The sequence below is a fragment of the Dermacentor variabilis genome, chromosome 5 (genome assembly GCF_050947875.1).
Source record: "Dermacentor variabilis isolate Ectoservices chromosome 5, ASM5094787v1, whole genome shotgun sequence".
Classification (NCBI taxonomy): domain Eukaryota; kingdom Metazoa; phylum Arthropoda; class Arachnida; order Ixodida; family Ixodidae; genus Dermacentor; species Dermacentor variabilis.
In genome coordinates, this window is record NC_134572.1 from 43,193,630 (window position 1) to 43,207,540 (window position 13,911).

Consider the following 13,911-nt stretch of genomic DNA (forward strand, 5'->3'; position numbering starts at 1 on the left):
TCGCCGCGGTGAATGTACAACCGTATTTCGTTATTCCTGTGGTTCTTTGCTGTAATCGATGTCACGGTGACGAGGATGAGGAGTTTATAGGAAAGAAGGTCATAATATGGGCAAGGTTGAGAAAGAGCAATGGTCACCAACATCTATATATGCTTCGCAACTGACCCCCCTCCCCCACCCTCTCCTCCTCCGGAAGGAAGAAGAATTCAACTTACAGAGTGCAGCTGGCCTCGACAGTCCTAGTGTAGTCCTAGTACAGCTCCAAATCATGCACGTCAACATACATCAAGGCGCTGGTAGGAAAGTTGCGCATGCGCTCTGAGCTCCTTGACAGACGCTGTTTTGGTCACTTTGCTTGCTGGGCGAAACGCACTGAACGCGGCGCTGCGGTAAACGTCGACTATCTTTTTTTTTTTTTTGAATATGGGAACGACGTCTCTTCGGAGATGTTAGCGCTTAAGAGGCAAGACACGTGCAACTAACACCCGTCCATCAGCTTACATTTTTTTTTTTTTTACAGCAGTAGTAGTATTGTGGAGGGGCGACCACTTGTGGTCTGAAACGTGAACAGATATGTTTGTCTGCGGCCGTTCCTTGTATTCAGCCCCCAAGAATAGCACTTGAAGGGGATACTTCCACGTACGCGCACTCAGTACTCCACTCTCTTGCTCTTTTCCTCTTTCTCTACCCCCTTTTCCTTAACACCTGTGTAGAGTAGCAAACCGGACGATCAACCTTTCCGCCCTTCTTAGCCTTGCTTTCTCTCTCTCTCTCACTCCCCAATAATATTCCGGGAATTCCGGGTATGGTTTCTCCAGAGGTTCAACTTGTCGGAATTCATGCACGTAAACGCGATCAGGTCGGGCTGGGCGGGTCAGCTCGGCTGTTGTCTCGACCCGCTCGGGTCGAGTTTATGGAAAACCTAGCCAGAAGAAGCGCCCCTCCATCGCTCGCCCTCCCCGTGAAATCGGCTGAATAAAAGTTTCACGGGAGAATTAGTGTCGCACAGGGGGCTAAGTGTACCATTCTTTGGTAAGCGCAGCAGGTGCTCGGTAGAGCCCAAGCCCTTCACTGCACCGACTTGACCGATCGTCCTTCATGCTAGCGTCCATAGAGAACGTGTACTTAAATTGTGTCTTGCAGGCAGAAACAGGTAATAAAATATGAAAAAAAAAATTAAAACTGACAGTTGTCAAAGTTATTAAGAGGAGCACTGACATGAAATTCTCTTTATTTTTTTTTTAATGATTTGCCCATGTGCGCATTAGGTTTCGAGGTCCAGAACATTCACAGGATTCAACAACATTCACAAAAAAGAAAGAACTAAAGAAAAAAAGGGTAACAAATCATAATGTCAGTGCTGCTGTATCTAACTCTGACAACTGTCAATTTTAATTTTCTTCATATATATATGTAGTTCGGATCAAGAAAAAATTCGTGTTCCCGATATATGGTTTTGAGAAGATGAAAAGCCGCAAGAATATAATAGGCCACTTGCGGAACCGCAAGATTTGGGGTTGAATTACGCGAATGGTCGAACTCAAAAAGACAGCAAAATGAAAAAATTCTATTTTTTATTGCTAGAGGTGTTTTGTAATTTTTTTTCTTGCTCTTGAAACACGACTCAACCAGCATGAGACGAAATACTCTGACATGCTTAAACACTGTCTCAGCGTGTCACGATACAAAAGAAATGGCAACAGATTGCTTCACGGCCGGACGGGGGGTGTCCGCCACTAAAGGATAAAAAGAAACGAGATGGTTTCTTGCGGAGACTTTTCAATGCGTTCAAATAAGGCAGAAAGTTATATTATCGCTAGTCGACTGTTCCTGTGAACAGTTCAGCTTTCCAGGAGGTGCATGTCTCGTGACGTCATGACACAGAAGGTCGTCACGTGGGAGCAGAAAATCGCGACGTCTGGGCCACGGTGAAAGAATATGGTTCCGGCATTCGCCCCGGTTCGCTTGGTGGTCTGTTTTGCTGCTATAGTTGGGTACGTTCATTTCTTGCCTGGTTCATGGAACCGGGGTCGAAAAAATTATGCGCATCCCACGCGCTGTGGGAATTCGTTCAAGCGAAGCTTTCTTCAGTGTTTGCGCTGACTGGTGCTGACTATGAGGCTGAATTTTTGAAGTTGTTCGGTGCTTGGTGCAATACGACAGTGGGGAACTGTTGATTAACATTTTATTTGGTGTGGCAGTTGTGTTTCTCTACAGGATGCAGAAAGCAAGACGCGTTTGTTTGTGTCGTTCTTGGCGCCATTGTTGGCAGCGAGCGAGAAGGTTTGCACTGTCACCGCTTCTCGCAGCGCATCGCACGATGCGCTGGACGGCCGGTTGCGCAGTGCCACCTTGAAGCTGCGTTGCGGGTGTGGTGAGCAAGGGCGCTGACTTTTCACATGCTGCAGCGTGCACGCGACCTTCTATCCGCACCTGTGTCGTTGGCAGCTTAGCAAAATGGGGTGTAGGAAAAAACGTCCCCGGAAGATAAGTCCCCTCAGGAATCACCGAAGTACGAATTCTGTGCGAACTCACTTGACAAAGAACTGCACACTTTATTCGACACTTGGCTTATGCTTATGGGGGTTTAACGTCCCAAAACGACTCAGGCCATGAGGGGCGCTGTAGTGGAGGGCTCCGGCTAATTTTCGTCCACCTTGGGTTCTTTAACATGCACCTGACATCGCGCAGTACAAGGGCGTATCAATGGACATTTTCATGGCTTCGAGAGTAAATGTGAGGATGAAATATTTTGCAATACCAGGGGATATCACAGTCATGTACCGCAGGCCATGCCAAGAAAAAGCACGCCATAAAGCACTCCTGTCGGTGACTTCGTTGAACGGCCGAACTATCCAGGGACTAACTTGCCTTGAATCACTTCTTTACAGCCGCCTTATTATTATTTTTTATTTTTATGGGTGGCCCGCATCTTTCTTTTGTTGAGTCCCTTCCATGCGGAGGGGCAGAATCTCTGTACATACAATGTCGCAGCTTGCCACGGAGGAGCGCATTCTAAGCCGTGATAGCGTAGTGACGAACCAGCGTAGAACTACAGCACGCGCGAAGAAAAACACAACAAAAACATTAGATGAAGGCTAAAACAATAAAGATAGAAGTAAAAATCAATAGAAGTTGATAATAGTAAAAGGGAATTAATTTCTGGGGGAAATGAGGCAGAATAAGGAAGTGAAAATGAGCACAAACGAAACGAGCGACAATGCAAGCCAGCAGAAACAGGGCTAAAGGATGAAGCATACAGAGCTGAGGTGCAAGAGTAAAGCGAACATAAAAAAAATAAATTATGTGGTTTTACGTGCCAAAACCACGATCTGATTATGAGGTAGTGAGGTAGTGGGGGACTCCGGAAATTTGGACCACCTGGGAAAAAAGAACGAAGTTAAAACAGAATCGTAAGTGTAATTGTCCTCAGGAAATCTTCAATTTTCGTCGTCCCGGCGGTGTAGTCTTCACATAGGTTGCGAACACATTGCTGCATGGCCATGAACGCTGACTTGTTCCTCTTCTTTTGGGCTGCTCCGACTAGAGACTGGACCATCTTTATTGTTTAGGTGGCTTCTTGAAGCGCAAAGCGTCAATGGCTTTCCACACTGTCGGGCTGCGGTGGCCCACCGTGCTTCCCAGCCTTCTGTTCCAGGCCTTCGCATGATTGTTCATCCTGTGTGCTTCTTCAAGAGTGGCCGAGTAGACGTTCCACATCACAGAGGCATACTTACGAGGTTTTCGCTGCAGATCTGCTATGTTGTCAGCTCTGTTTACCGGCCTGCAGGTACCAGAAACATATGCTGCGTCAAAATATTCTATTATTTCTCGGCCAGCTTCTGGCATTAAACCTTTCAATGCGGTCATTCCATCTTGTATGTCGTGAAGTGGCAGGATAGTGAGGGCGTCCAGCATTCCCATGAAAGTTCGAAACTCCTGATCTTGCCTGGAAAGGTTGATCAACTTGAGCTCTTGAATTTTCTGCCAGGTGCTTTGGCGCAAATGGAAGAAGCACGCCTTTATCGTACCGTCTTCTCCAAAGACTGCCTTGACAGCATTCATAGTCGCCCTTTCAAAGTCGCACATAACGACATCCGGATACAAAGTCGGTTCAAGGAGTTCGCGCTGGTCATGTATTGACCTAACAGATCTTCGTTGGCAGTGCTGACCAATACCTGCAGAACTAACATCCGTAGGATAGGAAAGGAATAAACTTTATTTGCCCAACGGTTATTGCTGTTGGTGCCCGTGGCTGGGCTGCCAGGGGTCCATCGCCCGAGGAAAATCTTCCGAGATCCTCGGCAATGGCCCTTGAAAGTGCTCAGGCCCAAGCGCTTAGAATTTGCATAGGGCTTCCACGATGTACATCAACATCTGAAACCATTGAAATTGCGCATGACTACCCAACCAAGATTCACATTGCTATGGAAGCGCTCAGAGCATAGGTGAGGCGCCTTGCTCGCGCCCCTTTCCACTATCTCGCCTCACTGCCAGAAGACCGCCCGCGTGCCTGTTTTTGTCAGACAATGATGTATACCTGCCACCAGATTACACGGATGCAGCGAGAGATTTGCTTCCCCCCTTGGTGCTTGGTTCAGCCACAGGCTCGACTGACAGTACCGGCGATTCAAACGAAGGCACAACTTTCACCACCAGCTCTCAAACAACTTCCGTTGTTCTTGCTGTAAGAACAATACAACGATCATACCCATATATACACTGATGGTTCAACCACCGTGGAAGGAACTGCAGGATCAGCAATTTCTCCTGCGAAAATCACCACCTTCAAGGTCAAGAGATCACATCAGGCTACATCCACCGCCGCAGAGCTCTACATTGCTTGCTTTCCGCCCTACGCCGCAGATCCTACGAAGAACTGGTGCTACAAATCCGAATGCTCCTTCATTGGCTCGTCGAGCAAGGACACGCCGTCACATTTCAGTAGCTCCCTAGCCACTGTGGCATAATGGGTAATGAACAGGCCGATGAAGCTGCTCGATCTGCTCATTAATACGGCGTGCAGGAGGCAATCTTGCTGTCAAGAACAGTTGCAACAGCGCAACTTCGAATGCCTACATTTGATGCCTTACAGTCGTTGTGGAACATACCTAGCTTCCAGCACATACGTCTGCATCAACTGTACCCTGCCAGCCTCCACCTAGACTATCCCGACCCGAGACAATGGTGCTTTACCTATTGTGGCTTGGCGTCGCATTTACGAAGTCGTTTGCTTTCCGTGTCGGATGGGAGGATAGTGATACGTGTGACCACTGCAGCGACAAGGAAACTATCGAACACGTTCTTTGTCATTGTCCCCGATACAGCGCACACAGGCAGTCAATCGCGACCGCGCTGGCGATTCTTGACGACCGGCCGTTTTCGGAGCAGACAGTCCTGGAACGGCCACCTGTACAGTCGTCACACCACAAGACGGTGAAGACACCTTTGAAATATTTACGTTCGAGTGACCTATTGGAGAGACTATAATTCTCATGGACGTTCACGACCTCCCCTACAGTTTTTTCCCGTTAGTTCGCTTTTTTCCTCTCCCCTGTCTTTTCCGTCTTTCATTTCCCCTTACCCTTCCTCCAGTGCAGGGTAGCAAACCAGAATTTCATCCGGCTAACTTCCCTGACTTTCTTCCATCCCGTCTCGCTCTCTCTCTCTCTCTCTCTTCGTTGGCTTCTTTGTTTTTCCTTGTCATGAAGACATAAGCAACTGATGCAACGTCCTCGCCCGGCGGTACAGGGATAACGTATAGCTGCAGAAATCCCTTGGGAGCGAGATCGAAATTTCCGTCCATAAACCAGGCGCTGCTCTCGGCTAGTAACATTACGCACGTTGTGCTTGCGAATACAAGTAGTCGGGTTTCAGTCTCTGGGGCCATTATCGTAGCACAGGAAGCGCTCTGGATGGTTGCCCGCAGTCATAGTCCAAGGTGCCGGAATAACAATATCCCTGAGGCTGACAGATTTCGGTGGGTAGATTTTGCTCCGCTGTTGGCGAATGCAGCGTTTCCGGCTCTGCTCACTGCTCGTGCGGCATTATTCTTCATCCCTGAGGTTTCTGACGCCATCTGCGGCAATGGCGACAAGCTTTTCTCTCGAGACAAGTGTAGTTTCTTTCATTTTCTGCTTTGTTTTTGCAATATTAATCGCAGAATTATGCAGAAGGTGGTTGTGGGGAGCACTTAGCTAGTAGTCTCTTGAGGATTTGTCCACAATTAAAGCATCCATTACGTTTAGCCTAACGCCAGCGGTTGCCGGTGGCAGTATCTTTTTGTCTTGTATACATATAACCGCCAAGGCACAGCTTTGTACCTCCTTTGTTCGACTTGATTGTCTCCATTCTGCAAATAAGTACCGTATCGTTTAAGTCAACGCCAGGACAAGTATTCAATTTCGAGCGCACTGCTCACTGTTACTGCACGCCTGCTAATCCGTACACTAGCGAGCGCTGCATACGCGACCATCAAACTGCTGCCTCCAGATGCAATGCACAGGCACTGAACTGCCACCCCCTGTATGTTGTTTCAGGCTCTTGTGACAGTTGGATGACATTGTATCGGACATACGCATTGTATCTGACATTGTATCTGACATGAAACACATGTAGATATGATTGAAGGTCGGGCGAGTTGGTTTGTCATTATTGCGCCCCGTCTTTGTTCTCGTCTTCTGCTCGTCTTCTGCTCGTCTTTTGCGCCGTGCAAATAATATGTACATATCTTTTTTGAGCATTTGCCTTCTGCAAACTGCAGTCTTTACAGGGATTTTTTTGCAATGAGAAATAAAGAATGGGGGGATTGAAGGCGGGACGTTACAGCAGCATTTCAGGGCACTCATCTGGGGACGTTTGTTCCCGCATTGCAAGTTGGGACATACTTACCGGGGCTTTTTTTTTCAAGGACGTTTCTTCCGGAACCCAGCAAAATACACCGGGGTCCACGTTTCTCCCAAGAAATTATCCTGCCATATTTTTGGTTAAGGAAGTACGGTGATTATATCAGATCGCTTGATTTTCTTAAGACTCAGTTCTACTGTGACATTAAACGAGGGGCATTTGCTAAAAGACAACGCTTCGGGAGTTGTTAGCATGTTGTTCATTTTTATATTTTTTGTATACTTGAAAAGTGCGTAAATGAGGGATACATAGACACCTTGCAATGGTGTCAACTGCTCCTTCTCACCCGCCATGGAGAGAAAACAAATATAATGGTAGGAAGGTCATTCAAAATTTCGAAGTGATGAAATTTGAGTATCAACCAGCCAACCTGTCAACCTGCTGCGTTGCAGACCGATCGGGGAGGGAGGGAGGCGAGAGTGTTATACAAGATAATTTCTGTCTCTCTCTCTCTGTCTCTCTCGTTTTATATATATATATATATATATATATATATATATATATATATATATATATATATATATATATCACGTGGTCGGCTTCTCACGCTTCATACACACATACTTTTTTCACTGAGACCTAACGCATTAAAAGCCAGGAACTCACATTTCGAGATTAGGGTGTAACAAGCGCCCACCACTACTGATGGCAAGGACGCGACCAGCGATGTAAGCAGCCATGACCGCGGTGGCCATGGCAAACCGTTCTTGCAGGGGCAAAGAACCGTTGTGAAATCGGACTCCGAACACCTGTTTTCGAAGGCGTGGCTGTGCCGCCGCCTGGCGCAGAAGCGCGAAAGGATAGCACGAAGCCAGTTAAAACGTGGTCTCCGAGATTTCGTACGCGGCGTAACGACCTCATTTTCGGCCCTCTTCCTGGTCATGCCCGCGCGTAGCTTAAAGCGCCGATCACGGAGTCAATAGTTCCATTTCGTCCTTATGGGAGGCGTGCGCAGCGCATTTGATCAAGATTCAGAGCGTAGTTTAGGTGCCTGGCAGCTGGCAGTTTGCGTTTGTGCTTGCTAGAATCTTCACTTTTCTCTCTCCGATTCCCTTGCCTATGAGTCACATGGTCTGTTGCGGTGACAACCGTGCCCACAACCACAAAAAAGCACGCTAGAATTGTTCGTAAGGGCAAATTCCCGCCCATCCTTACGTTGCACATACTATAGACGGCGGCTGGCTAATGGAAAAAGAACACCTACGAACGAGAATCTTCGTGAATTTGGCCTCAAATCCGTATACGGGTGCGGGCGAAGCTCGTCGTTATATCCAGATAGACGCTCTGCAAGCTTTAAATCTATCGTACGCATATGTACTATGGCAAATTACGCTAGTCGTTTCGGGCACACCCTGCGGAGCGTCGACGCACGTTCAAAAAATTGGACAGGCCAGTATCCTAAAGAAAAGTTCTTACACGAAAGACGCAAGCCAATCTCAATGGCGTGCATATTATTAGCGAAGGCAGCCACCCATCGACAAACAGCACTCACGAATTACTATTGATCCCTCATCCTCTTTCGCCGGTGCAGGGCAGCGCTCTCTCTCTCTCACGAGCGAAAATCTTTGTGAATTCGGGCTCGAGTCTTTATCGTTATGATAAGCACTCTCCTATATACAGGGTGTCCCAGCTATCATGCACCAAGATTTTAAGTTATGCAGATGCCACGTAGCTGGACAGAACCAAGGTAACTTTGCTTGCCGTCGCTTGGAGATACTCTTTGGAGATACGCTTGGAGAACTTTTTGCATTCCGTCTAGTTACAGAATTAGACTTCGTTTATTAATCAACTTCCCAAGTATTATAATTGGATGAAAAGTGTCAATGAGAAAATTGCAGAGCATCATGAAAAACTCCCGATACAGAGAGCGAGAGAGACAACAAGGGAGGAAAGACAGGGAGGTTAGCCAGTGTAAGTACTGGCTGGCTACCCTGTGCTAGGGAAAGGGGTAAAGGGAATAAAAGTTGAAAGAAGAAAAATTTGAGAAAAATTCACACAATAACGCGATGCTACGCGCCACGACATACAACTTTCTGTTGCTCAATACGAGTTCCATAAAATTGTTTTTCCGAGCGTGAAAGAAGCCCGCGAATACACGCTAGATTGTCGCGCGACTGGCCGCTCGAGGCACTTTGCGCGTATACGCGGGCTTCTTTCAAGCTCGGAAAAACACTTTTATGGAACATTTGTTTAGCAACAGAAATCTGTATCGGGAGTTTTTCATGTCGCTCTACAATTTTCTCATTGACACTTTTCATATGATTATAATATTTGGGAAGTTGATTAGTTAAGGAAGATATTAATGAATACTAATTATGTAACTAGGCGAAATGCAGAAAATGATCTGAGTATCTCCAAGCGACGGCAGACAACATTACCTTGGTTCTGTCCAGCTGTGTGGCATCTGCATACTTAAAGATCTTGGTGCATGGCAGCTGGGACACGCTGTATAGCGTCAAAAAGGCGGAATAAGGCTATCAACGTCTTTGGATGTGTGATACAGTTTCATTGTCGTTTTGCATGAACGTTCGACCGCATAGACTTCAGAGAGCGCTGCGTGAGCGAGCAGTGCTCTCTGAAGACCGTGTAGTCGAACCTGTCATTCGAATGCCTGTCATTAAAATTTTGTAGAATGTCATAGATGTTTGCTTGCAGAGTGGCCTTGTGGAACTGGGACCGAATTCAAGAAGGTTTTCGTTAGCAAACGCTATTTTGAATGGGTCGCCTCTTTCTTTAGTAATATGGCCGATATCGCGTCTGGGTGGCAGTTGCCCTGTGAACAGTTCTAATGAAAGTCTTGAGGGCACTGCTATAAATGCAGGCATATGGCGGGGAGAGGAGGGAGGGACGTAAAGATTGTTTAGTGTCGCAACCGCTTAGTTAATTACCTGACTGCAGTGAAAAACCGTAGAATGCTTTTCACTTGAGTGTCTCTGTGACAAAGAAAAGAAAGGAGGCGTACGCTCACTGACGCTTTTCTGATAGGAACATTTATGTGAAGTCCATCGTTGGCATCGCACATTCTCCGTGCGGTAAAGGAGCATTTCGTTGAAAGAAATAATAATAAATTGTAGAATTTTACGTGCCGGAACCGCGATCTGATTATGAGATACACCGGATTAATTCTGATCACCTGGAGACCTAAATCTTAAGTACACGAACGCTTACTTACCTATTTATTTATTTATTTTTAATTTCTCCCCCGCCGAAATGCGGCCGGGAAACCAAAATACGACCTCGTGTTTATCAGCACAACTCGACAGCCTCTAAGCCTCTGCAGTGGGTAGGAGCATTTAGAACTTCTGAAAGTTCATGATCTGTAATTTACAACATTCTAGCATGCAAACTCTAGCTCTGTTCCTTCATCAATTGCGACGAAAAAAAATCACAATCAACATTATTCGCAAAGATGAATACGCTTTTATTGCGGTCATATATTCTTCTACCTATCATAGACACCTTGTGGCTCGGGCACCACAGTTCGATCACTTCGTGGCTTATTCCTTGAAGTTGATTGATGTTCTATTTCGGGAAAACAAGAACGTTAACTGTTACACACGTAGTTGTTCCATGAATAAGAACGACCAACACTAAAACGCTGCTGAACACTTTATTTTTTTTCTTCAGCTTAGAAATAACGTATATACAAAAAGTGATTATTTATTGATAGTGCGCGATGTACGAACGGTGCGATGTGGGCGAAGTTCGAGTGGTTCGTCGAGGCCGGCCTGCAAGAGTGCTCTAGCACTTTCAATTCAGCACAAGCAACGGCAGAATCGCAAAACAACATTATCAACAGTAATTGACCAACAACGTGGATTGTCACCTTTCCTAGTTCTACTAGATTCGGTGCTACTATATAGAGAAAGCATCCGAACAGTATGAAAGGTACGTTATAAAACAACAATATCTTCCTAACAACATTCAAGGGGCACTAAATAATATATTTTATATTCCGTGCCTCTTTATTATACTATATACATCGACTCAATACTGGACGCGCTGTGGCTACATTTGCATTGAGCACCAGTTAAAACACTCATTTTTGGTCCGCAACAGATGTCTCGCTTGAGCTTGCATTGAAGATCTACTACAACAGTTAAAGAGGTCGTATAATATGCCATCGTAAGAACTTTCGGTTGCCCAAGCCAAAAATGAGGTCCTATATAATAAGGCATGAATATCGAGTGTAACTGAGAGTATCATAATAAAACTCACGCTGAAAGTCTCTTAAAAAAGCAAACAGCAGCTTGACAAAATATGATTGAACTTTGAGTAGCGTTGCCCAAACAGTGCACTTGTTTTGTGATTCTCCCAGCTCAGCATGCAAGCTCACTTTGGACAGTAGTGTGAGAAAAAAAAACACTAATCAGTTTAGACCGATGAAATATTCTTTTAAATCATTATTTCCGTTAATTTAGAGGCACGAGGTTGATTACAAGAAAAGAGAATGAAGGACAAATTCCCTTTTTCTTTTTTTAAATTTCGCGCCAAAAATCACAGCACCAGTAACTTGGCGTGACGTCATGAATTCCATAATTTTTGTATGTGCGTTTATGTCGTTGTGGTGCCGCAAAACCTTTCGAAACATGCTAAGTTCACTTTTTGGCTTCGTTAGAGTGGTGCAATCTAGTCCCCCGACAAATGACATGGTGTCGCAGTGAGCTATAGTGCGGGAACTTGAAGGCGGCGTCACTACCCTGCTTTCACTCTTGTTTATTTTCTGAATTATCGAGCCGATAAAAATTCTTTTTTTCCGGTATTGCAAAAAGATTACCTTCTTTCGACATCTCAACTACCTATTTTTGTGTTTGGAGTTCCTCCAAAAACAGTAATGTCTCTCACTATGCGCTTGCTTAAATCTTCTTTCGTTGCTAAAATAAAGTTCGCTGTTCCTACTGTAAGATGACGTTTTCACGATCACTGTTTGGTATTAGTACACACACACTCTAATCACTAGGCGGAGTACCGCGAATGAATCACGTTACGATATATCCTACAATTTTCGCATGCCATGTAGTAGTCAAGTATGGTAGATACAGGTGTCCGGAATACATGAACATAATAAACGCAAAAAAAAAAACTCAGCTATTTTTTTAATAAGAAAGTAGGCAGCTAAAACAAAATTTTAAAAGACAGAATGTGCGAGATCCTGGCATCAGGGATCGAGATATGCAAGTGACTATAATGCATTAAATAGAGAGTGCAAAGGAAATAAAATAAGACGGAAAGAAAGAGAGAAACATTGCGAAATGTCCTGGCCTTCACTCACAAATGCTCTTGTAACTTGTATCTTTTTCACTAGTTCTCAAACGGTTAACTTCTTTTTTCATGCCGATAGCATTCTCTTGATGCTGGTTTAATGGAGTACAAATAGGAATGAACAGCATGAAAAAAAAACTAATATTAACGTAGCCGCACGTCATTTAGTTGAGTACTGTCCTGCCCTATTTAATTTTGCCATTTCGAAGCTATTTGGTGTAGCATTTGACTGCAGTATTATTTGGTAAATGCCCTCCTGCAAGCGCAATGACTAGTAAATAATCATAAGTTAGTCGTGACCTTTATACAGATGGATTGCGCTTGGTAATGAAACCTGTCGCAAAGCGCAATCACCTGTGAATGAGACAGCTTCTGTGCTTGGTGAGGTGAATGCATGTAAGTTCAATAAGCTGTCAAATGTCGCACCAACAGTGAATAAATAGTTGAGGGGCAGCCATATCCAGTCGTTACGTTCGTCTGTGAATCGCATCTCTTTGGGCATACAGCTGATGGGCACACGGCTGACCCTGGCTGTTTAAGGGAGCGGACTCGAGATTTAGAAAAAAAAAGAAAGATTCGAGCGATAGTACTTCCAAAAATTGGGGATCGCTTTTGTCCTTGCAATATATATGGACCCTATTCATATGCCATCTACAGAGTTCGTCTACAGAGCTAGTTCGCGTGAAGGCTAGAGCTGGCAATAGCATCCTCGATTAACGACACAGTGAAACAGAAAAATGAAAAAAGTAAAAACCAATCACGAAAGCGCATATGAAATTTCTTGCGTGCTGTGGCTTCTGATGAGGGCCGTAGAAAAGGAAGAAAAATGAGACCGAACTTGGACTTGGCAGTGCAATCAGCTTGCACAATGGATGGATGACCAACATATGAAGATTGCAACTGCTTCAGCGCACTTAAGAGGATATTTGCAATCCTTAAGTTTTTCGAATGTCTCGACACTATACCTTAGTTCGTGCGCTGACGTTCTATAGAAAATTATTTGTCTCCAGTTTCGCGCCTTTATTAAAAACCGTGAGCTTCTGTACTTGAGCAGAATATTCAGATTTGCTCGCTTCGAAAGAGTAGCTGGCTAGGTCTCGTGGCAGTTTCATTGTGCCAAAAGTATCCCAGTCACACTGAGTACTGAGAAGGAAAACATGACAATTTTATGACGGAAAGTGACAGGAAGCGTTCGGTGTATCTCAACGCTGCACGAATAGGTACTTTTGAGATGATGTTGTGCAGTGAAGAGAAAAAAACGGCAGTAAGATCTCCTTCGAGCTAGGTCGGAAACGTGCAGCAAAAACCTGGAAGTATTCTCGTTTCTCACAGTATACAGCGATCCCCGAAAGGAGGCTGAGTAAAAGATCGTAAAGCGAGACAATGCGCCTATAGTGTTGCCAGATGCCTCCTACAGTATTTGGTCGTTGCCTGAAAACGACAGCCCCGAATCATTTCTTTCTTTGTGTACCGACTCCACTGCAAGGCGTGCAACATATTTTGCGAGAGTGCTATGTACATTTACAATTCGAGGCAGATAAACCGAGGTATGCACAAACGACGTAAACAGTTCGTCAGCCTTAAATATCACAGTCTTTTCGACGCCTACATGGCCGTGTGTTCCGCGCCGTCGTCATTGGTCATAGCATAGTTCACGTGACCGTTGGTGTAGCCGACGATCTCGCGGAGTTTTTCCGGTTTCTCGGCGGTCTTGTCCTGAAAGAAGAAATGGGGCATGTGTAT

At 45.2% G+C, this 13,911-nt stretch overlaps 2 protein-coding genes across 2 annotated transcripts in view; one reads left to right on the forward strand and one right to left on the reverse strand.

Annotated features, from left to right (window-relative positions):
* The window catches only part of LOC142582487 (isatin hydrolase-like), a 233,887-nt gene that overhangs the window by 71,646 nt on the left and 148,330 nt on the right, over positions 1–13,911 (forward strand). The window lies entirely within an intron of this gene.
* Positions 10,162–13,911, reverse strand: part of LOC142582486 (sodium-coupled monocarboxylate transporter 1-like) — a 93,300-nt gene continuing 89,550 nt past the window's right edge. Inside the window, exon 19 of the mRNA XM_075692270.1 lies at positions 10,162–13,884. Coding sequence (XP_075548385.1) covers positions 13,774–13,884 — 111 coding nt within the window. The 3' untranslated portion in view covers positions 10,162–13,773. The remainder of the gene's footprint in view (positions 13,885–13,911) is intronic.